At 26.0% G+C, this 24,233-nt stretch overlaps 4 protein-coding genes across 5 annotated transcripts; 2 read left to right on the top strand and 2 right to left on the bottom strand.

Moving 5' to 3' along the window:
- The first annotated feature begins 88 nt into the window (after positions 1-88).
- Positions 89-9,469, top strand: LOC124431177 (transmembrane protein 131). Its single transcript, XM_046978741.1, has 23 exons — positions 89-280; positions 936-1,000; positions 1,104-1,132; positions 1,401-1,484; positions 1,644-1,767; positions 1,829-1,942; positions 2,056-2,178; positions 2,333-2,496; positions 2,578-2,764; positions 2,874-2,982; positions 3,081-3,340; positions 3,416-3,832; positions 3,920-4,108; positions 4,182-4,410; positions 4,496-4,880; positions 4,965-5,180; positions 5,290-5,429; positions 5,695-6,932; positions 7,016-7,343; positions 7,441-7,874; positions 8,010-8,217; positions 8,304-8,488; positions 8,626-9,469. Exons 1-23 carry the CDS (start codon positions 187-189, stop codon positions 8,713-8,715), a joined length of 5,412 nt encoding a protein of 1,803 aa, XP_046834697.1. The 5' UTR covers positions 89-186; the 3' UTR covers positions 8,716-9,469.
- LOC124431179 (cilia- and flagella-associated protein 97-like) lies at positions 9,292-10,597 on the bottom strand. The gene is made up of 2 exons (XM_046978744.1): positions 9,875-10,597; positions 9,292-9,784 (listed from the first exon to the last, which is right to left on the bottom strand). Exons 1-2 carry the CDS (start codon positions 10,595-10,597, stop codon positions 9,701-9,703), a joined length of 807 nt encoding a protein of 268 aa, XP_046834700.1. The 3' UTR covers positions 9,292-9,700.
- Positions 10,598-11,246: 649 nt separating this feature from the next.
- Positions 11,247-14,993, top strand: LOC124431178 (transmembrane protein 245). Of its 2 annotated transcripts, XM_046978743.1 has the most exons (9): positions 11,247-11,768; positions 11,839-12,262; positions 12,389-12,783; positions 12,868-13,032; positions 13,103-13,301; positions 13,383-13,567; positions 13,658-13,758; positions 13,859-14,161; positions 14,247-14,993. In XM_046978743.1, exons 1-9 carry the CDS (start codon positions 11,253-11,255, stop codon positions 14,425-14,427), a joined length of 2,469 nt encoding a protein of 822 aa, XP_046834699.1. In that variant the 5' UTR covers positions 11,247-11,252; the 3' UTR covers positions 14,428-14,993. The 2 variants fall into 2 exon arrangements, with proteins under 2 accessions (XP_046834699.1, XP_046834698.1); XM_046978742.1 differs by having other exon boundaries at positions 11,839-12,783.
- A 261-nt stretch (positions 14,994-15,254) lies between these two features.
- On the bottom strand, positions 15,255-24,022 carry LOC124431027 (beta-mannosidase). Its single transcript, XM_046978387.1, has 16 exons — positions 23,691-24,022; positions 23,422-23,537; positions 22,798-23,352; positions 20,952-21,929; positions 20,527-20,860; positions 20,306-20,443; positions 18,799-18,825; positions 18,569-18,715; positions 18,357-18,505; positions 18,078-18,283; positions 17,743-18,004; positions 16,934-17,660; positions 16,425-16,853; positions 16,058-16,272; positions 15,795-15,998; positions 15,255-15,684 (listed from the first exon to the last, which is right to left on the bottom strand). The coding sequence occupies exons 1-16, from the start codon at positions 23,761-23,763 to the stop codon at positions 15,388-15,390; spliced, it is 4,857 nt and encodes a 1,618-aa protein (XP_046834343.1). The 5' UTR covers positions 23,764-24,022; the 3' UTR covers positions 15,255-15,387.
- Positions 24,023-24,233: the final 211 nt, after the last annotated feature.

The following is a 24,233-nucleotide window of genomic DNA, read 5'->3' as shown; positions in this document are numbered from 1 at the left end:
CGCAGGACAAATAATAGAAGGATAGCGTTGAATATACTCATTGGTTGCTGGTAAACTGCATACTTCAAATAAAACGAAGATACAATCGATATCATGGTAAACTTCGATAATACAGAAGTATGGCCGAAAGCGCATTTTCATTTGTGCTAAAGCAAAATAACAAAACAATACGTTAAGACTAATATTATGATTGAGTTAAAAGTATTTTATTGTTTATTCTTGTTATCATTTTTGGATTCAACGTCGCAAATTCGGCCCTCCTTACATGGGCATAATAATGGTAAGCCTATTTCTTTTCTGTTTTGACATCAACAATCTTAGAATTTTATAACTTTTAATACAAACGGTTAATTATACTTTTAACACTAATGTTTTAACATATTACTATTTTCATTGTTATACAGAAATTATCATTCTGTTTCTTTCCGTCTTTTTTTTAAACCCTCATATTTCTATAGATGATCTAAAATATTCAAACAGCCATACTGCATTTTTATTTATATTTAATGTTAGTATGTAAATATCTTGTATATTGATTAATACTAACTTCTTCATAAGTTTTTAATCCTCTTGTATAATACATATATGAAAACAAATATTTTTCTCATATTTTTTTTAATAAAATAAAAATAATATAACCTTAGTTTCTTTCTTATAGTATCAATTATTTATATGCAGTATAATAAAATGATCTCATTGAGCTTAAGAAATATATTAAAAGTTATAGAAACAAAAAAAAAGAATAAAAAAATGTAGTTTTATTACAAATTTTTTATTTTATTTTTTTTTTATTTACAAAAAATATCACTAATTTGCATTAAGATTAACTGCATTTTTTACATTTATTGGATTTTGAATTTTAAAAGTTTAATTTAATTATATCATTTTTATTTAGATATATTTTAGTTATTAACTATTGTTCATTATTTTTACAGCCTTCGTTCAAGACGACAATGATGTTCAATATCTTTTGGATAATATACCATTACCTATGCATAAGGTTAATTTCTTAACTAATTCATAATTAATATATAATGTGATATATTATAATATTTATATATTATTTATTAAATTTCATTGTTATATATTATAATATTTTTTAGGACTTTACTAATACAGTACATGGGGTTGGGTAAGCATGACATTGACTAAGATAATGGTAAATGGAAGTAGGAAAGGTATCTAATATATACAATTAATTTTTCTCATTTTATATATATTAAACAAATTAAATGATAATAAAGTATCATGAATATTATAAATGTGTCAGATTATAGAATACATACGTCGTTAATAAAGAAAAAATTCTCTTAATAATTATATAACTAACTATATCTTTCCTATTTCTGATTGAAATTGTTACTTAAGTATTTTAAATCATCAAATAATATTTTTTTAAGGGATTCTGTACCGGATGAAGATAAAATACAAGATACATTGTCCCACATTTATTTTGAACCCCATATTTTGGATTTTAAAGAGAGGTATTTACTTTTTCTTTCTTCTTTTTATTATTATTATTATTATTATTATTATTATTATTATTATTATTATTATTATTATTATTATTATAATTCTATTTATCTTATAAATTTCATTTAAAGAAATAATTTATAAAAATAATTGATTATATAAATTTATAGACAACTTGGTATACCCCATCAAGAAACTGTGATGTTAATTAATAAAGACCATAATAGGACAATTCATTTATTATCAATTTCCGGAAATACTCGTCATTTTCACTCATCATTTTTCCAAGATAAAGTAAGTTTAGATATTTTCTATATTTTCTTTATCTAAAATAATATCTTTTTATCTTATTTAGGTAATACCTCCTCTTGGAAATACCACATTTAATGTAATTTTTCTTGGTAGAGAAGAAGGTGAGATCGATACTCACCTTTTTATACATACATCAGAGGGTACAATAAAGTATCAAGTAATGTATTAATAACATTGTAGATTCTTTTTATTCTCTCTCTCTCTCTCTCTCTCTTTTTTTTTTTTTTTTTTTTTTTTTAATATTTCACTCATGTTTAATTTTTTATGTAGGTCAGAGGAATAAGTATTAGTAGTCCATATCGACTAAGACCTGTAATTGATGTCAAGTTACCATTAAATGCATCTTTTACTCCACTTATATATATGCATAATCCACATCCAGAATCATTGCAAGTAAATATTTTGGTATATTTTTTGTTATTATTACAATACGTAATTTAATCGGTTTTTTTTGTTTTGTAAGTTGATAAGAAAAATTACACAGAAGACATCATGTTCCAAAAATAATTATTTTTTGTGATATGTTTTTGATTACTCCAAATTTAAGGTAGTAGAAATATATAGTAGTGGAGGAGAATTTCAATTGGAATTACCATCAGGGGAAGCAGAGGGTTCTCGTGAATTATGGGAAATACCACCTTATCAAACCAAACCAGTTATAAGACTTCATTTTAATGCTTATACAGAAAAAAATCACACTGCATACATTAGGTTTGTCAATTTGTCAATTTTACCTTTATCAATTTCTTCTAATGTATTATATCGCACTAATAACTATTATAAACATTTTAGAGTTAAAGTAAATAATACTGCTGAGATATTAATTGTAGCAGTTGAAGTAGAAGTTAGGAGTGGAGCTGGTCTTCATTGGGGTGGAAGTTCGGGAAGAATAAATTTTGGTATGGGAGGTTCATTACAACCACCCACATATCACATAATTGCTTTAAAAAATTCAGCTAAAAAACCAGTTAAAGTTGTGGTAAATCTATTTATCTATTTGTATATTGTATATTTTGAATTATATTATATTAACATAAACGTATTTATATTGAATAATAGATCTTTTTATATCTTATCGTTGTTTTTAGAATATAATTAGCACCCCCATATCGAAAGCATTAGGACTCCAGTTTAAGCCAACTGTTATTCCTGGGGACACCGATATCCCAATCGCTATTGGGACACTATTTTATGACTGTAAATAATACAATTTTTTAATTATATTGATAGTAAATATTGTGATGGATATGTTCTAGGTACTTTTAATTATTTTAATCTGATTATGAATATTTCAGGGAAGGCTGGTTTAGAATTACAACACTTTAAGGGCAAATTAATGATTAAAGCAATAGGGCCTGGTGGTTCTAGTCAAAAATTAGCCATACCATGGATAGCACAGGTGTTACAAGGAGGACTAGAAGTAAATGCATCAATTACTCATTACTGTTCTCTGCAAACTAGCCAAGCTCAAAATTTTAGCGTTGTAAATAAATTTAAATTACCATTAGCCATCACACATGTTACGATGTCACCTAATGTTAAATCGCGTTTCATGGTATGAAAAAATAATTATTTACTTTTATAAATAAATATTCGTGTATAACTTTTATATAAAAAATTTATTTTTCAGATAAAAAATTTTACTCCTAGAGTAATAAAACCAGAACAGAAAGTTAATATATTTTCTTTACAACTTACCAAAGAAAAGAAAAATGAAGATGTAGAGATGGAGTCATCGATATTAATACATTCAAATGTATCTGTAACTAAAGTACCATTACTCAGTTATGATGGAAAAGTAAGGAAAATTGTTCCAGGAGAAAGAGAAGATGATAAAGGTACCATGAATTTTGGTACCGTTAGTAGTGGAACTGAAAATGAAGCAATCTTTGCGTTAGAAAATCAGAATCCAGTTAATATAGAATTACATGATTGGGGAGTAAATATGCCTGGAGCAGTATTGGAATTAATGGGTTGTCAAAGTGGTCCTGCAGATTTATTGGATGAGGAGTTTAAAAATGTAACTGTATGTAGCAATACTGGCAATGTAAGTATTATAAATATATAAAATTATTTGTGTCTTGTATTAATATGCTTGGAGATATTAAAAATAATATAAATATTACTATTACAGCAATTTATAAAACCTGGGTTTTTAGCAATTTTCAAGATTATAGTAAAAGCTCCTATGATAGAGGAGGATACGATAGTTGGCGATGTCTTTGTTAGAACTAAGTATGAAAGACTTATTTTACCTGTATTCATGCGAGTTGCTCATGGAAAAATCTCTGTAAAGAAACTTATATTTACAGATTGTTTTCCTGTAAGTAAAGACTATAAATTATTTTTAATTAATGTAATACTTTAATATCTATTTATAACATTTTTGTTTCTAGGGATCAATATGTGTACAGCAAGTTAAAGTACATTCTACGTTTACAAGACCAATGGAAGTAACTGAAATAGTTTCAGTTAACAAGGATGATAGAATAAAATATATACCTTTAGAAGAAGCAACATTACCAACAATATCTAAAGGTGATAATCATATAGGATCTATAAAGATTAATCCATCTATCAACTGTAAACAACGATGTTACCTTGACTTGCTATTAGATACAAATGGTATCTCAATTATTTTTCTTAAATAATTTTTATATACATATATTTTTGAGAATACATATGTTATATTAATGTTTATGATTTCCAGCTGGTAATCAATGGTTAAACACAATGAGCCTTCCTTCTCACACGCGTGATACTGATCTAAATTTATTAACTACACGTTACATGCGTTTTATTAATTCTACTGGAGCAGGTTCTTGGGATAATGTAACAATGCGCTTAGACACTAATGAAGTACGTGGTTATAAATTTTATGTTAACATTAAACCACATTGGCCCAGTTTATTGACCAGTTCTGGAAATGCAAATAAAAATAAAAGTATATTAATGTTTCCCTTAACACAAGTGGGACATATATCGCATAAAAAAATAAAATTATATAATCCAAGTAGAAATCCTTTAATAGTCCAATTAGTAATGGATTGGAATTATCCTCAAGGATCAAGATTATTTCATTCTTTACCCAGCAAGTATGTAATATTTAAAAAATCTACTTTAATTTTGATATATTGATATATAAAAATAAATTCTTTGTGATGATATTATTTAAATAGGTTCAAACCAATGTGTATAGAATGTTTACCTATGGTACAAGAGGAATTTAAACTCGAAGACAATTTGGAGGAACGTGAATTGTTTGAAAAACAATGGGATGTTACAGTGGCTACACAATCATTTCCTTTTTATTTAAATCCTTTGGAATCTAAAACTATTAAAATAATATATTCACCGACGTCGGCATCACTTTCGTCTGCTCTTATATATATTAGGTAAGCCAGTATACATATATTAACTAAAAATCATTATATATATACATATATAAATCATTAATGTATATTAATGATTTATGATATTAAACATGAACTTAATATGTTTTAGAAATAATATGACCGTCTTAGAAGTTTTACGTGTAATGGGACGTGGAGCAAGTGCACAATTTAGGTTTGGAAATCGTAAACCAGGTTCTACTACACCTTTATTATTTGAACTTGGAGACAAACACCTTAAAGATTGTGAACGTATGTACGTTCCCTTATCTTTATTCTATCGACTTAATATAATGTAGTTAAATTTTTAAATATATATAGATTTATAAATATTATAAAGTTTTTAAATAATCTTTTATAATTTATTTGTACAATCGTTAGTTGAAAATATTTGTATTAACTTATACAATACATGAATACATGTTATTAAACTTTTCTTTTTATATATATATATATATATATATATATATAGAAAATTTATATAGAAAAATTAATGCAGTGTATTGATTTTTATTAGGTGAACGATCGAAACGAAATTCGATTCCAAATTTAACAGTTAAAAGATCCTTCACAGCGAGAAATACTGGAGAATTACCAATACATATTTACGGTTTCTACATAAGCGGTTCGCATTGTGAGGGATATGGATTTAAGGTACTTAATTGTGCCTCTTTTTTACTGTTTCCAAATGTTACAAAAAAAATTGAAATAGCATTTACGCCAGACTTCACTTTATCACGAATTGAAAGGAAATTATTAATACTGACAAGTTTAGGAACTGAAAATGAGAGTAGTATGATAAAACTTAATTTATTAGCAACACTTCCTACGCATTCTTTGGAACCTTGCGCAGCCATATTAATTAGACCATCATGGGAATATATTATACATTGGGCAGCCGTCATTCTTTCATCAATATTGTTAATATCTGTGCTTGCTGTATCCTTTCTTGAGGCAGATCGTATACTAAGAGGTGCTTTAGCAAATTTTTCTCGAGAAAGTTCAGTTCAGCCACCTCTTGACCTCAGGCTTTTGTCATATGTACCAATTCAATCGACAGATATCACAAATTCATTGAAAGAGAAACCTACAAATGATGATAAAAATAAAATAAATAAAAAAGAAGACATAACATCGGAATGGATGTTAATGAATACAAAACGTTGTAAAGATAAAGATTTGCAAAAGAGTCTGAAAATTTCTGATTGGACATCAGAAGAAGAACAACGTTTTAAATTAGATATAGAATCGAAAGATTTGTTATCTTTCAAACCATGCGAAGATCCACTTGACAGTTCTAACAATATTGGAAATATTGGACTTGGCACAAGAAAGAGAAATAATAAAAAACAACAAAACATACAAGAAAGTCAATCTGATAATAATTGTCTAATAGAAAGTACATTTACAGAAATTCAGCCAGTACAAGAAAAAAAATATAGAACGCATTCTTTAATAAAATCTAGTCCTGTTATAAATAGAAAAATGAAATCAAACAATGTAGGAAATATAAAAGAAGAATTAAAGTCATGTGACAATGAAAGTCAGGGAGACACAATTTATTTAAATACCAAAAATAATAAATCTGAAAATAAGAGAAAAATTACCGGAGGAAATAGTACTAGCCATAGTAATCACATGTTAAAGAAGCTTGATATATCGTCACAACAAAAGAGCGTTCAACTTTCTGAAGAAGAAACTTCATCCACAACAACAGAAAGTTCAGTACACGATGATACATCATCTTTATGTAAAGTAAGTTCTTTATTTAGATTTAATTAGGATATTTACTATATATTATGTCATTGTGTGAATACGTGATATATTATATTTTATAGGGACATGATCAAAATTGTATAAAAACAGATAAATTACAAAGGAAGCCAGTAAATAAAAAAAACAAATCGCAAACAATACCTTCTGTACCTTGTGTTGATTATAAAGATAATTATGAAGGTGATTGTGACGATGACGAATATGATAAAGAAAGGAATAATAATCCAAATAGATGGAAAACAAATACAACTAGATCTAATACAAAGTATCACATTCATGGATCACGTACAGTAGAATCATCTTATAAATTACCGCGCCAAAGTAAAAATCTTCCGCGAAAAGAAAAAGTATCACAAAAACGCCGTGCAACGGATAAAATTCACACAAAAAGTATATTAATATATAGCTAGTGAACTTACAATACACACACACATATCATATGTTATATTATATATATATATACATATATATATATATATATTTACAGCTTCTTCTCTAAATGGAAATATAAATTCAAAGGAAGATGGAACACGTAATTTAGGAACAGTATCTACAATATCACCACCACCGCCACCATCAGGATGGGGTGAACATAGAGCTAAATTTAGTGATGTAGTAGCTCGTAATCAAGAAAGCATCCCTGCATTTTCTAACTTATCAAATTTGCATAAGAATCAACCAGTTACACATAATTTATCATTGGTGTTTACTAATGACAGTAAAGATACAGAATATATAAAACAACAGCCAAATCAAGAATCAATTGAATCTACCAAAGAATATGAAGTAATACCAGAAGTTTTGACCCCTTGTATGCCATCGACTGGAAGGACAAAATTGGTTTGTCAGGATCATATTACGGCACAAACTAATGTTCCACACGCAAATAGTTATTTTATCAATAACTTTATTGATTCTTCAGTACGTCATATATTCGAAATATCTTATTTAATGACTTATAATAATAATAAAAACTTTTATTAAAGTTTTCTCTCTAAATATACTTTTTTCTCTCATTCACAAAAATGTAACAATCTTTGTATTGTCTTATTGCAGTTTGAAAGAGAATTGGTACCATATGACGATCTTCCAGAAACAGATGAACTTTTGGTTGAATTAGAAAGTCCAGAGGAAGATACACGTTGTCAGTTATGGAATGATAATAGAACTATGATAGATTTATTATCAGATAATACAAGTGCTTTTCAATTTGACACATCAAATTCTACAGAAAATGGCACAAATTTAACAGATTCATTAAGAGGTATGTATTTATTGTAGTATCTTAATAATTTTGTATCTTGTTAAAAATGTATTTTTAAATAATATGTTGTTATTACTTTACTACAGATAATTGGGCGAATGTAGAAACTAATTGGGAACCATTATACACTAGAGCAGCAGTAGGAGAAGAACGAAGTGGCGTATGGGGAGTTAATACTGGTGGTGTATGGGCAGCTGCACCTTGGGGCGCAACAGCACAACCACATGCCACATTATCTGTGCCACTACAATTATCAGAATCAGACATGCAGGTAGATAATAAGAGCAATACTTATAAAATAAATTAAAAGATATATAAAAAGAAAATAATTAATTTTGTTAATATGTGTACACAACAACATTAGATGTATAACAGGATATACATAGTATAGCAAAGTTGTTATTTTAGGACAGAACAGGATTTGATCCATTTCGTTCTCTCAATACAATTTGGACACCATCATCAACAGAGTCTTGGAAAAAAAAGCATGAAGATTAATAATTTTAATGTTACTAATTTATCTTGTGATACTGTTGGCTTGTTTAAAAATTTTTGTGGAAAAGTGAAAGTAATACTATATTAAAAAAAAACAAAAAAAAACAAAAAAACAAAAAAACAAAAAAAAAGTATTTGCAATTGAGATTCAATACTATTCAAGTTTACAATGATATTCAATTATGTTATATTTAAATTTCAGAAATTTTGTAGACAAAATTATTGTTCTTACAATATCATTAAATTTGTCAGTTTTTAAAATGCATGTTATCGAATTTTGATAAGCTTGTACAATTACATTGTATTGAAAATATACATCAATACTTTGATTTCATATATCAAATGTATTTGTATTTGCTCTTCGTAAATACTGTCATAAAATTAATATACTTTAATTAAAAAAAAAAATAGTATACGCATACAAACACACACATACATATAAATTATAAATTACAGCAGCAAACATAATTATATAATCATTCAAATTTCAATGAATTTGATTCTCAATTGCATTGTTTTTTGTTTTTCTTTTTCCATTGCTCATATTTTTATTGTAAAAATATTCACGGTACTCAATAATATCTGAGAATATTGTAATTCTGGTAATACACAAATGATAATTAAGTTATTAAAAAACGAGTGAGAACTGTGATTTTTATAGTCTTGACTTGTAGAAATTTCTGTAGTAAGTTTTCAAGACATTTTACAAAGTTGTGATGTATACAAAGCAAAATAAAAATATGTACCTACTCTTCAAGACTGGTAATTACTGTTTCAATAAAAATCTCTTAATGATTGCACAATTATCGAATCTTTTTAAACATATTACGATATGAAGAAGTAGTATTTTACATTTGGACATATTAAATAAAAATAGTGCCATAAAATGTAATACATTTTATACATTTTTAGAGACATATAATTATAGATTTAGTAAATAAAATCTTGATATAAATATAGCAATCTTAGATTCTAATTAATTTGATAGTCATATAAAAGTCATTCTATAGCCTGGCGTAGTTGACTTTGGTATCACACATGGTTTTGCTTGTTGTATTCTACGAAGAAGTATCTACAAATATTGTTAATAAAATACATATAAAACAAATATACTTCATAATAATTTAGGTAATATATCCTGATACTCTGTTATAATATATACCATATTATCTCCCTCTATTTTCTTTTGTAATCTTTTCCTATTTATAGCTGAACTACTCATTTTGGGTAGAATATTTCCTCTAAAAACTTTATCACGAGGCTGGTGTTGTGCCATTATTTTTCTTAATAAAAGTTCATTTTCATGTTCAATTTTCCGTACTTCCTCATCTGTAAAGCTCATGTTTTTCCTTCTTATTTTTGTTTTTCCAAATTCTATATTTTTTTCATTATTGTGCCAAATCCTTCCATTTTTTTCTACGTTTATACTCTCTTTGCTTTCTCTATTGTAAAATATTTCCTTTTCTTTGTCGTTCACATTTTCTAATTTTTCATTTTCTTTATATTTATCATCATTGACAAAAAGTGAGCAAGAACCACTAATTAAATATTGTGATGTAGTTTCCTCTGATTCATCACAAGAATCATCAGAACAAAAAGATTCATTTGTATATGCAAATTCATCCTCGAGGGTACTTTTTTCTTTATCCTTTTCAGTTTCATGATCTTCAATATCTTGTAAATTTGTTGAATTAATAATATTAGTTTCACAGTTATTATCGTCGTTATCATCATCATCATTTTCATCAACTTCATGTATACTTGGTACATTATTAAAATTGTCTTTGGTTTCAGAAATTTGCTTTGATACAATTTCATCGGTGATAGAAAGAGTACATTGACACATATAATTTGTTTTTACGTCTTGTAAATTAGACATTGTCATAATTAATTCATTCAAACATTTAAAATGTTAAAAAGAAATTAAGTACAAGTAATAAAATACAAATTGCATAATAGAAAAAAGAAACGCAAAAGTCTTTAACAGATCTTTTTTTAAATATGCTAAACAATTACCCTGTCTCCATAGAAACTAAATTAGAAACATTATATACAATTTACAATTATAGATAAAAAGTATTTTTGGATTCAATTGAAAATACATGGGTTATTTATGTATTTACAACGTCAATTAAGTTTGTTTATTTTATTGAACATGGAATAATTTGTTATCATTTTTTATATATATTTTCTTGTGTGATATCTTAATCACGATCAAATTAATATTATTATTATCATTATTTGTTCTCTTAAGAGACGACGAAATGCAGTTTCGCAATCATTCTGAAATCCAGAATGAATCTAGTTGCTTCATACTAAGTTCCTTTATATACATGTAAGAAACTTATATATAATAAATACATAAACCAATATATGTTTCTTATCGAATTCTTATATAGCTATGATTACATATAAGGGTTAACTCAAAGACGTTATGCGCTGCATTGAATGTGTTATATAGTATGCAACATGGTGGACTATCGTTCTAACCTTTAAATAAAAATCAAACATAATAATAATAGTATAAATTTTAGAAAATTATGGACGTTATTAAATCACCAATGGATAATCTTTTTAATATGCTATCTGGATTTAATGCAAGTCATGAAAAAGCTTTAAAACAGGGTATCTATAATGCAGTGGCACTTTTTTTATTGTGTTTGGTGCTTGCTGCTGGATATGGATTATACATAGTATTAAGTCCATTTTTAAAACCACTTATTTGGGCCTTATTATGCGGTGCTGTACTTTTTCCATTTAAGTATTCTTTAACAACAAGATGGCAATCATGGTTTGATAAGATCGAATCAACAAATAAACCTTTGTTTTTAAACCTTATAATTCTGCCTCTTCACATAATAGATAATATTGCAGAAACATTAGGTACAGGATTATGGAAATACATAAAATATATAGTAGCTACCATTTCAACGGGATGTATAATTATGGCAGCTTATAGTTATACTCCAAATATATTGTCGTGCCTGACATGGAAGATATTTAATATGTTTAGTATCATTTTTGGTTTTTTCATATCAACTTGCAGTATTTATATGGTAACAATATTATTCTTTAAGATTTAATTGTTTATAAGAATCTTTCTAAATATGTAATAACTTGTTACAGATAGCTATTCTATTAATCGGTTACCTATCTACATTATATATTTATTGGTCACCTGAAAATTCTAAACATTTCTGTTATACATCATTTGTATTATGGTTCATGATCAGTTTATATTTTTCCAATATATTGGGTGCTTACCAAATAGTAATATTTATCACTTTGCAAGTTTTGTACTTCATAGGATTTATATATGAAGTATTATTAATTATGGAAGCACAAGAAATGAAGGGTCATCAAATGAAACTTGTTGAAGCCATTTGTCTTGTAATGACAAATAGTACATTTTCAAAATTGCAAGATGGTAAAACAATTGAAAAGAAAAAGATTGAAAATATAGAACAAGTCGAAAATAAAACAACTATTGAAAGTATACCTACGTCTGGAAAAATACCTATAAAATCAATTTCGATGGATTCCGATGCAGGTGTGCCTCATCCAAATTTCGTACAAGAGAAAACAAAATCTACATCTAGTATATCTTCTATTAGTCATTCTGCACAAGATCGTAATTTTTTAAAAAAATTAAAAACAGAGTTACGAATGTCTTTAGATATCGAAGATGACAAAGTTGACACCGATAAATATATGTATGGAGCACTTTACGCTTGCATTGGTATGATTTTATGGAAACACAAATGGATAATACAAATACTAATTATTCCTATAGCTTATTATTTTGCTAAACAACTTGGAAGTTATTTTGGCTTATGGAAATTAATATGCAAACAATATAGCTATATTATTGGAATTGTTAATGCTTGGTGTAAAGAAAGAAATCAATCGCTTTTACCTGCTAATGTTAGAGGATTGTATAAAGTAGCAATAATAGTAGATGAAAAATTACAAAAAGCTCTGAAAGGTTCGATCGATGCAGTAGCAACTACTGCCGTGATTGTAGGATTAATAGTGTTCACCATTTGTACATCAATATTTATAACAATACAGGTATAATTAGACTATTAATTCATTATGTGATTAATATAACTCGTTCCTGAAAATACATTAACATACTTTATATTATCATAATAGGTCTATGCGGAAGGTATGCATCTCATTCAAGTTACAGCTGAAATTGTAAATTCTTCTTTAATAAATAATCCAGATATAGATTGGGTACCTCAAGAATGGGAAGAATCTGTAAATAGTGTATTAGATAATGCATATACATATGGAAGAGGTGCTATTTCTGATGGGGTAAAATATTTATATGTATATCTATTAGTTAGAAAATATTTTTATTTATAATGTTTAATTTATGCATCAGATAAAGAAACTTGTTAAAGATGTAGATTCTGCTAAATCAGAACAAATGGAGACAAAAGTTTTAGAATTATGGGATAGATTGTACCAGGCATGGATGATGTCTAATGAAAATCCAGATTTAATTGGACCAACTGTAGATGCAGCAGCAGCTTATTCCGTATGGGAAAGTTTTAAAGAAAATTATGGATCAATTCCTTTACGTATGTTCATTATACTTAAAATGCTATAATTTGCTTAAAAATATATATATGTAATTTTTAATTTCTCTAATTTGTTCTTAGATATGTTTGATATGACTGGTATACAAAACTTTGCAAAGGAAAATGTTGGAATTCTTATGTCTTTATTAGATTCTGTTTGGAATATAGTCAAGGGTAATATGTCTGTGATACTTACTGTTTTTACAGAATTATTCTATATTATTCTTATGAGTGGAACAGCGGTATTAAATTTTATACTTAGTATGGTATGTATAATCTTTTTTAAAGAAATTCTTTATATAAAAAAATTATACTCTATATTATGTGTGTACGTGTATTATTATATATTGTTTCAGATTGTTTTTTTTACCACATTGTTTTATCTTTTAAACTCTAGTGGTAAGACATATAAACCCATTGAATTAACTACATTATTTAGTCCTATTAATTGTGACAGGTAAATATTTTTTATAAAGATATATATAATACTTTCTTTTATTAATAAATATACTTTGAAAATTGTAGATTTATTTATACCGTGTTCCATTTTTTCACAGATTTGCTGTTGCTCTGCAAGAAGCTGTGATTGGAGTATTTGCAGCCACGTTCAAACTTGCTACATTTTTTGGCATGTGGACGTGGTTTGTACATAATTTATTTCAAGTTAAAATTGTATATTTACCATCAGCTTTAGCTACAGTATTAGGTGCTGTCCCCTTCTTGGATGCATATATTGCTTGTGTTCCTGCAACTTTAGAACTTTGGTTTACACGAGGACCTATGATAGCTATCCCTTTTTTTATCTTCCATTTTTTACCATGTAATATCGTTGTAACAGAGTTTTATAAAGAAATAAAAGGGTATGACACTTTTATATATTCATCAATATAATCTTTATAAATTAAGTGATTTAAAGATCTTTAATTTTTATTTACTTTATTTCAGTGGGGGTCATCCATATCTCACTGGCTTATCTATAGCCGGTGGAATATTTTGTCTGGGTGTTGAAGGTGCTATTTTTGGACCCTTACTTCTTTGCTGTATTATGGTGGTAATTAATTTGAGCCGTCGTTATCTTAATTCGCCATCTGTGGAAATGATAAAAACTTCCCAAATGTCAAATTAATTATTAATTGAATTAAAATATCGCTTCCATTAGAACTTGATAACTTAAAATTGTTATAAATGCAATATTTTTATCAAAAAAATTATGCAAGGAATTTAAAGAATTCAGCCTTTTCGAAATTATGCAGTATGTATTTGATATAAAATATATGCATTTTCGACTCTATTGAAATATATTTAAAAATATTTAATAAATAAGAAAATAGAAAGTTTAATTGCTAAGAAAATGATTTCATTATACAACGAAGAAGTCATTTCAGAATAAATGTTTTAAACATTGCTACTAACTACACTGCATATAAAATATTGTATAATATCTTATAAGCAATTTGATATTTACTTATGTCTATAAAATATCTCTGTAAAGCTTACGCTTATTAGAATTAGGAAGATTGTATTGTTATAAGTTGATACTAAAAGAGATTATACATTTATTAACGTTCCTATACTAATACATAATAACAAAACTGTGACAATTATCTTTAAGATCTGATAAAATAATATTATAATATATTAAATCGTAATTAAAATTTAAGATTTAAAAATATTAAAACTCGTATAAAAATAGTCGTGTTTATAATTAATTTTATTACAATTTTTATTCTTTAAATATTAAAAATTTTTTTTAATCCTAGTGTATATATCTTGAGAAAGATATACAAGCAAAAAATGCATTATATAATTGAAGTATAGTAAATATTCATATGTTTTCTTATACATAATTTGTCTTATTTATCAACTTCAAGTAATATAGTACAATATTTAAATTATAGTTTTATATATATATATAAAAAAAAATATATATATATACATGTAATATAATTCAATTTATCAATCATTATTTTATATAGAAAATTTAATAATTATTTGATATGTCTAATGGGATAATCATTATATTTTTCATCATTTTAATAATATTTATATTTCTAATTATATATGAAATATACTTGCATTATGATACTTATTTTCCTTCATAAAAATATTCATACATATTTACAGTTCTGTTTGAATTGTAAATGTCAGAAAGAGTTGTAACTTGTATATTTTTTCGTAATATATTTGGCGTAGTTGCTTCGTATGCATGAAACTTTATATATTTTGTTTGCTCGAACATGTGAAACCCATTTTCTGAAAAACGTCCACTTATGGATTTTACTTCTAACCAAACAAAAAGTGCTATATTATTAGTGGTTAATTCAATTTCATAATCTGGATAATTTGACAATTTTCCTGGTAGATAATTTGTATTAATTTTTATCTAAAATATAACATTTCATATATTATACTTATTATATTATTGATCTTTTATTACCATTATTATTAACATTACTATTTATATTTATCCATTATTTTGATGAATTTACTTACTTTGACATTTGCTAATGGGATATTTACATCTTTTAATACAGTTGGATATACATAATTAACGGGAGCAATTTGTAATCCATTATAATCTTCAAGCGTAAGACGTATAATACAGAATTTCTTTGCTTCTACCAATGTTCCACATTTAATTTTTTCAAGGAATTTATCAAGCCATATCGATGTAATTCGCATTGCTTTATTTGGCTCCTGTTAACACATCTATAAAGATTCTCTGTGCATTATATAGAAGAATGATTAATACTTACAACTTTAATATTATCTATAGAATGTACATGTAGAGGTACCATCGAATTCCAATTATAGATATTCAATTTTAAAGTACAATTATTTATTGGATATAATTTATCAGAAACAATATATATTGATAGCTCCTTTGCTTGAGATAAATGAGAAGTTACAATAATAGGTGAGAAAAATTCTATTGCATAATAATGAAGTATTTTCCATCTTCCTCCATATTCTAAAAAAAAAAAAAAAAAAAAAAAAAAAAAAAAAAATATTTAGTTTATAAATAATTATTAAAATATAAACGAATGTTAGATACAGAAAGGAAATAAAATAAAGAGAAACTCTAAAAGAGAAGATAAAAATTAATTGGAAATTATTCATTACCAATAGAGGACCACGATGGAGCTTGCCAAACATCATTTAATTGCCAATAAAGAGCTCCCATTGTAAATCCTTCTCCTAATGCATTCAACTCTGATCTTGCTTGGCGATATGATTCTGTTTGTATTTTCACTGAGACAGCTTGATTTATTTGACTTAAATATATAAAATCCATAAAGTCTCGAATTGTATTATTTGATTTTGGTATTATAAAATTTGTAGAAATAAGAAATTTCATGAATTCAGTACCAAAAAATAAATGTTGACGGTGTTTCAAAAAGTTACTGCCTGTCCGTAAATCATCAAAATTTTCTATAGCTGTTAACATTGTATAGATTGATGGCATCGACTGAAATCCATATTCTGAGACAAATCTTGAACGTGGATATTGATTTATATCCCATCCATTTCTCATATAATTATAATAATGAACTGTAATTAAAGATGTTATCCCTATTTGTATATAATTATTATAATATATTTTATAGTATAGAATATATAATGTCTCTTACCATCTCCATATAAATTTGAATAAGGATTTTGTCCAACATAATTGTATTCTTTTGTATATAAACCATTACTAGGACTGGATACAACAAAAGGTCTAGTAGGATCTAATTTTTCCACCTCTTTTTTAATTAAATTCACATAAAGTTTAATGTAATCATTTTTATATATATCCTCTTTACCAGTTCCATACCAATTACTATATAAAGCTGCTTCATTTTCATTATTGCCTGCCCATAAAACTATACTTGCATGATTTTTTAATCGTCGTACATTTTGTATAACTTCCTCTTTAACGGAGCTCAAAAATTCTTCACTTGTAGGGTACATTGAGCAAGCAAACATAAAATCTTGCCAAATCATAATTCCGAATTCATCGGCTAAATTATAAAATAAATCGGATTCATACATTCCACCACCCCAAACTCTAAGCATATTCATGTGTGCTTCCTTAGCCGATTGCAATAGGTTTCTAATAACATCTTCTTTAGCTGTTAATTCAGGAAATATACTTGCAGGAATAAAATTACTTCCCTTTGCAAATATTGGTATACCATTTACACGAAAATAAAAACTCAATCCTTTCTCTAATGGTTCTTCTACTAATTCTATAGTTCTGAAACCTATGCGCATATATTTATTTACTGTTTTAGTTCCTGTTGTAATAGCAACTTTTAATGTGTACAAATTTTGTTTACCAAAACCATTTGGCCACCATCTATCAATCAATTTCTATTAAATAATTCAATATAATTAAAAAATAATAAATAATTATAATAAAATAATTTTAATTGCCATGAGGATAGTCACTTACCGAATGCACATTTAATATAGTTGATACGGTAGCATATCTATTCTTTACTTGTAATATTATATCAGATGAATTTTGAGCATATATAGAATTTATAGTATATAATTTTGAAGCTATATTACACATAATAGTGTCACTTTCTTTATGAGGAGAAATTTCAAAGAATATTGTTATAAAAATTTCCCAAAGATTATCTTTTTCGTATATGTCTGTTGTAATGTCTATAACTAGAATTTCAGTTGTAGAAATTAATTCAACACTTTTCCTATAACATTAATTATGGTTTTTCCTTGATCAAATATTATTATATGTAAAAAAAAAAAAATATTATTTCATACCAAATTCCCATAGAAGGAATGGCTGGACCCCAATCCCATGAGAAACTAGCTTGCATTTTTCGAATGTGATTAACATGACACTCCCCATTATATTCTTTGGGAACACATTTTGGGGGAACAATATATTGTAGACTTTGATTTTTATATAAATCATTTGCCATTTTTATAGGTGAATGAAATACAATTTTTAAAGTATTCTCCCCTATCTGTAAGTTTTTTGTTCCTTTTTTTTAAATGTATGTTGCTTTATAAAAACATAATGAGAAAATTGTGATATACCTTCATATATTGTTCTATATAAAATATATACTTTAAAAACATATTAGAAGTTTCTCCTACTTTATGATCATTCAAAAAAATAGTAGCAAAAGTATCGAGTCCATGAAATATCAAGGCTATTGTTGAACCATTTACAAAAGTATTTGTCCCTAAAAATGAGTTAATTAACTTAGGAGTTACATGTTTATATTTTTTAGAATATCTTTAATTACCAGTAAAATTTTTGCTGTATACAACCGTTTGGTTACCAACCCATCGATTTTTTATATCGTTCATTGCTAGCAAGTTATTAGGTATCAAACGTGCAGTAGTTAAATCTGTATAGATACCGCCTGGCACAATTGCAGGAAAATCTAGCTCTATATAGACAATGTATCATTAATAAATAATGAATAAATAAATGTGTAAAGAAAAGAGATATTAAAAAGAAATAATATATTACCTTGACATTTTTCGTTAGAAGATTTATCTAAAAGAAAGAAATTAAGATAAGTATAAACAATATCATGCATATAAATAAATTGTTAGATCTTACCGCATAAAATAGTTCCTTTCCATGCACCATTTAAGGTTATGAATTCCACAGCCACATTATTTACACATATAATTAATATAAATATTGTCAATTCCTTCATACTTTATGTAAACTTTAATAACCATGAAATATAAAATTAATATCGTATGTATATTTAATTGAAAATATTTATAAAATTATAGAAATTAAGTAATACTATTATAAAATATATAGTATGAACATTTTCATTCTAGAATATTACTTTTTTATTTCTTTAACATTGTTACAGAAAAAAAAGAAACAATAAATAATTTCATATAGACTTTATATTGCATATTTGATACATATTACACCAGCTGATTTAATTTTATCAAAGTATATCAACCTTATCAAGCATAATCAACCTTTGATATTTAAATAATAGCTATGATAAATAATGATTTATCTCAATGCAAAATGATATTTTTATCTAAATTGATTAGCAAGCGATTATTTATTAAATGAAAGATAAACATGGGAGTATTATACAATACAAAGTATTACGTTTAATCTATAAAAAGATAAGGTATAGATGATAATTTTAGAATTATCTTTGATCATATACTTAAGTTTTACAAAATTTTTATTAGTATAAAAATATTTATATATACTTAATAGTCTAATAATATCAATGCTAACTATATTAATAATAAAAAGAAATATATCCATAAATTGAATTATTTATTATATTATTTTTTAACTAATTAGCATTGATAAAACTAGATACTTTTGTGTGATATCTATTACTATTTTAATGTATTATTTTTTAATAATTTTAGTACAGATGTATATATATACACACACATGCGCGCGCGCGCGTGTATATATCTGTACTGTACATATATATGTATATTATATATTTAACATTCTATAAAAAAACTTTGGTGCGAAGACTACTCATATTTTAGTTTGCTGATTATTCTAATTTATTGTATATATACTTAATAATCTACGTATTTTTCACTCATTTTACAATACATTAAATTAAATGTTAAAATTTGACTTTCATATAATTTTCCAAATTTATAAATGTTTTTCAAGAAAAATATCGGAAATTTTTTATCATTAAATTACAATATAAAAAAAAAAAAAATGAAAAGATAAATATACTTCTGAAAATATAAACTTAACGTTTAATTTATTACAAATGGAATGTTTATATTAAATGCAGAAGAGGAATAGCTTCTCCAGCATTATATTGTTAAGTGAACTGTGATAAAAATAGGAGGTAACATAAATCATTTTTTTTTTTTTTTTTTTTTTAGTTAAATACAAATATACTATACATGTTAACATTTCCAAAAATACCGATAAATATTAAACAAGTACTTGTTTAATTAATATTAGAATATCAAACAAAAAATATAAAATTTTTAATAAGACAAACTTTATCAACGTTTTCTCTTCCTACCTACTTGTGCTTTCCTTACTGAAATTAATTGTCCATTGTAATCTATGTTAGAAGTTCTTTGTTCACTAATGGATTGATAAGAACGTACAGGAGAATCAGGTACATTGATCATCATAGAAGTACCTAAATATGTACATAAAATATATTATCATCATATTAATTTATATAATAATTATCTATAATAATAAATAAACTAAACAATATACCTCGAGATGGAGAATTTTGTTTATCTTGTAAACATTTATTAACGTGATCTTCATAATCTATGCCATTTTCTGTTTTAAATGTAGAACAAATATTACATTCAAATGTCGTTTTTGAATTCTTAGTTTTTTCTTTGACTACATATCTACTGTTTTGAGGAGAATAAGTAATGTCTTGTTCAGGTTCATTATCCTCTTCAAATTGATCACACGTAGCTGCATGATTTTCTATCTTATCGCTTGGGAAAGATTTATTACAGATAGGACAAGTTACTTTTTTTTCTAAATAATAAACATCCTTTGCCATTTCTTTAATTATATCCTCATTGCCATTGTCCTATAAAATATAAAATAAGAAAGATTAAAATATAAAATGAATAAATATCCAGTACATACATACTTATTATATAATTACAACAACAATTGACCTGAAGTACAGCTTCTTTATTTTGCTTTTCTATTTGTTTTCTTTCTTGATCCTTCCACTTTTGCGTTCGACTTGTGTTTCTAGATTGTAATACTTCTACCAGCCTATCCTTTCTCTTATCTTTACTTTGAGCTTTTTCTTTATTTATAAATGTTTCCTCTATCTCCTGCATTCTTCTTTTCATAAAATCTTGCTTTCTTTTCTCTTTTTCTTCATCCTCTTTTTTTTGAGCTTCCTTTTGATCTGAAAGTATTTTTCTTTTTCTTTCAGCATCAACTTGTTTTAAATGCACACATTGTTTTGCTAGTCGTGCTGAAAAACTCTTCAAAGATAATGGTTTAATAACAACGTCTTCATTTAATAGCATTTCATTATCTTTGTCAATAATTCTTTCCAATTCTACAACTGCTTCTTTAGTTGTCAGTTTGTAATCTAGACTTTCTTTATTTGATGTATTAGGACTTCTTTCTACATCATTTTTATTTGTATCTTTATGATTTTTTAAAGATGAATAAGTACTTAGTGTCTTATTTTTATCAAACACATTTGACTTTAAAAGTGTCTCTATTTTTGTATTGGATAACATTTCAGAAGATCTTTCTTTAGGCCCTTGCAAAGATTTTATATTTATACTTTTTCTAGCAGTATCGTTGTCATTAATAACATTAAAATTATTATTTGATAATAAATCTTCTTTATCAGATTGTTGCTTTAAACAATCTGTTTCTTGAGTTATTGGTTCCTTGTTATACAATATTTTGCGTACTTTATTTGTATCTTCAATTTTTGTTTTTTTAAGAAGGCTAAGACTCATTTCATCATTATCATCACTGCTAGAACTTGATACTGCTGTATTAATAAACCAAGCAGCTTTCCTTTTGTTAGCTCTGTCGTAATTACTGCTTATATTTTCTAATTCATTGAAATTAGTAGCAACCATGAGAGGTTTTCTGTCCAAACTGTTGTTATCAGTATCCACCTATATAAATGTTGAAAAAGAAGGATTAGAACTGAAATAAGTAAAGTGAAAAAGAGAGTAGTCTATTATTTTTGTATAGAAATATAATTTATTGAAAAATTTCATTATAGTTTACACTTTTAATGACTGTCACCTGTAAATGTTTATGGGTACATATATCCTATGGTAATACAGGTTAACAATTATTTGCAGAAATATTATTAATTATTCAAATTTACTTTTATAAAAACTTATAGTAATTACTTACACAATCATTTAATCAATATATATATAAAAAGTTTAATATCAAAACAAATATTCATTATTTGAATATTTTTTAGTACATTATCAAAAATGTACACTTTTATGAATATTTTAATTTATTGAAGAAATTTATATATTTTTTTGTTATTTATTTATTTATTTTTTTTTTTTTTTCACAAAGACATTGTGTAAGTTATGATTAGCCATTGGATGAATTTCTTCATCAGAATTGTTTTTCTTTTATATATATCTATATATTTTAATAATGCAAATCATAATAAAACAGTTAAATAAAAAGTTATTATTTATTGTAATTCGACAAAAATAATTTTTTTTTTTAAAGTAATAGTACCCAATAAATAATTTTTATTTTCTCTTAAGAAACAAATTAACAAAACAAATTACTTTTTTAAAGTAAAAAATCAAAAACAAACAGAAGATATTTTTATCATAAATTTGCAGTTTCATTTACATAATATATAAATTTTTTTTTTTGTAATAATACTCAGTAGATATATGAAACTATACAAGAGTTATATTGTATTTTATAGAAAAAAGACTCACAATAAAAAATTGTTATTACTTCTGTGAGTCAACGATATGAACGAGACATGGAGGTACACACCTGAATGGGTGTCCCCCATCGAAACTTCAATTGGGTTGAACCATGGCAACTGAACCATAGATCTGCCATTTCTTTCAAATGAATACTCAATTCATTCATTATTTTATTGCCCTTTTCAGTTGTATTCGCATCTTTACAAAATCTGAAAGGTATGCGCTCTTGAGCTGGAGGTCGCCTTGGCTGTTGTAAAGGCACATCGTTCTGATCAGAGCGAGAATCTAATGGATTAATACGCCATCTGATCAATTTTTTTTTATGTTCTAATAGAGCACCTAATTTATTTTCTATACGTGAATTAGAACATCCCTGCATAGAATTTTTAGATTTTTGATGAGATAGATATTTATCTGAACCATCATCAGTGACATCATCATCCGAACTCTTTCTTCTAGACATAATGTTTTTCTTATCACGAACATTAGGTGATTCTGAGCTACTATTATGATAAGTGCTGTACGAGCAACTTGGTTTTGGTCGGTCATTATCTGTTTCTAGTATTGACTTTGCTTTAGTCGCTACATCTGGTACAGAATTATTAGTAGAATATGGCAAATCCTAAAAAGTTATTAATAAATCGTATTACGTTAGTTAATAGATTACTATTGAATTTTTCTATTAACTTACCTTTTGATTTCTTGCATTATTTTCTGGTCTGTTGGCCATTTCTTTAGATTCACGTATTACATTGATAATTTGCTTCATGTATATTAAATTATAGTTTGGCCTGTCTATTCCCATTTCTGGATATAAAAAAAAAAAATAAATACTCATATTAAAACATATGAAAATCTTATTAATATGTAAATAATAATGTATGGATGCATGTTTATTTTGCATTGTTGATAAATGTCACATTAAATATAATAATTTGTTAAAGTTATGCCAAATATTACTTTCAAGTTCTTTCTTCATCTTTTCACTTTCTTCTTTCTCCGACGCAGTCAAATTTTCTATATTACTTGACATTTTTTTTTAAAACTTATCGTATCTAAAGCAAACATTCATTCGTAAACAAAGTTCTTCTTTTTTTTTTCTTTATTGCCGAATTATTGCAAATCTCATTTCATATTTTAAATATATCAAATGATTTAATCAAGACTTTGATTATAATAAATCGAATAGAGGAAAAAATGTACATAAATTATTAAGAAACAGGAAAACTTAAAAGTGCATTTGTGAAAAACAAAGTAATCTGTTATATAGCTACACATACAATTTCACAAATCTAACAAATACGTTTAACAGAATCTAGGACTGTACTTATGTGAATATCGTACACAATGAAACTATTTGATTGGCTACTTGCCCGTTTTTTATTGGCTTGTATGTAACCAATCATATATCAATATTATAGATCTGTCACTGTGTAAATGTCGCTAATTGCGATAATGTATGTCGTTTGTGATTTCTGATAGTAAATCTTTATATAACCTCTA

Source organism: Vespa crabro, chromosome 20, assembly GCF_910589235.1.
Source record: "Vespa crabro chromosome 20, iyVesCrab1.2, whole genome shotgun sequence".
In the NCBI taxonomy this organism is placed as follows: domain Eukaryota; kingdom Metazoa; phylum Arthropoda; class Insecta; order Hymenoptera; family Vespidae; genus Vespa; species Vespa crabro.
The sequence above is the reverse complement of the archived record's forward strand: the minus strand, read 5'-3'. Positions and strand labels throughout refer to the sequence as shown.

Bases quoted from the DNA above. Each gene is read 5' to 3' on its own strand.
- LOC124431179 (XM_046978744.1), bottom strand. From the start codon at position 10,597: ATGACAATGTCTAATTTACAAGACGTAAAAACAAATTATATGTGTCAA. The intron at 9,785-9,874 runs GTATATATTATA...CAATATTTGTAG, and splicing joins AAATAGAGGGAGATAATATG to ATACTTCTTCGTAGAATACA.
- LOC124431177 (XM_046978741.1), top strand. From the start codon at position 187: ATGATTGAGTTAAAAGTATTTTATTGTTTATTCTTGTTATCATTTTTG. The intron at 2,179-2,332 runs GTAAATATTTTG...TCCAAATTTAAG, and splicing joins CACATCCAGAATCATTGCAA to GTAGTAGAAATATATAGTAG. The intron at 7,344-7,440 runs GTATATTAATAT...ATATATTTACAG, and splicing joins GGATAAAATTCACACAAAAA to CTTCTTCTCTAAATGGAAAT.
- LOC124431027 (XM_046978387.1), bottom strand. From the start codon at position 23,763: ATGTCAAGTAATATAGAAAATTTGACTGCGTCGGAGAAAGAAGAAAGT. The intron at 18,506-18,568 runs GTAATTAAAGAT...ACTCATTTTTAG, and splicing joins ATACAGCAAAAATTTTACTG to GGACAAATACTTTTGTAAAT. The intron at 16,854-16,933 runs GTAAGAGACATT...CTTTAATTACAG, and splicing joins TTCAAATTTATATGGAGATG to TTCATTATTATAATTATATG.
- LOC124431178 (XM_046978742.1), top strand. From the start codon at position 11,253: ATGGACGTTATTAAATCACCAATGGATAATCTTTTTAATATGCTATCT. The intron at 13,033-13,102 runs GTAAAATATTTA...TTTATGCATCAG, and splicing joins GAGGTGCTATTTCTGATGGG to ATAAAGAAACTTGTTAAAGA. The intron at 14,162-14,246 runs GTATGACACTTT...ACTTTATTTCAG, and splicing joins TTTTATAAAGAAATAAAAGG to TGGGGGTCATCCATATCTCA.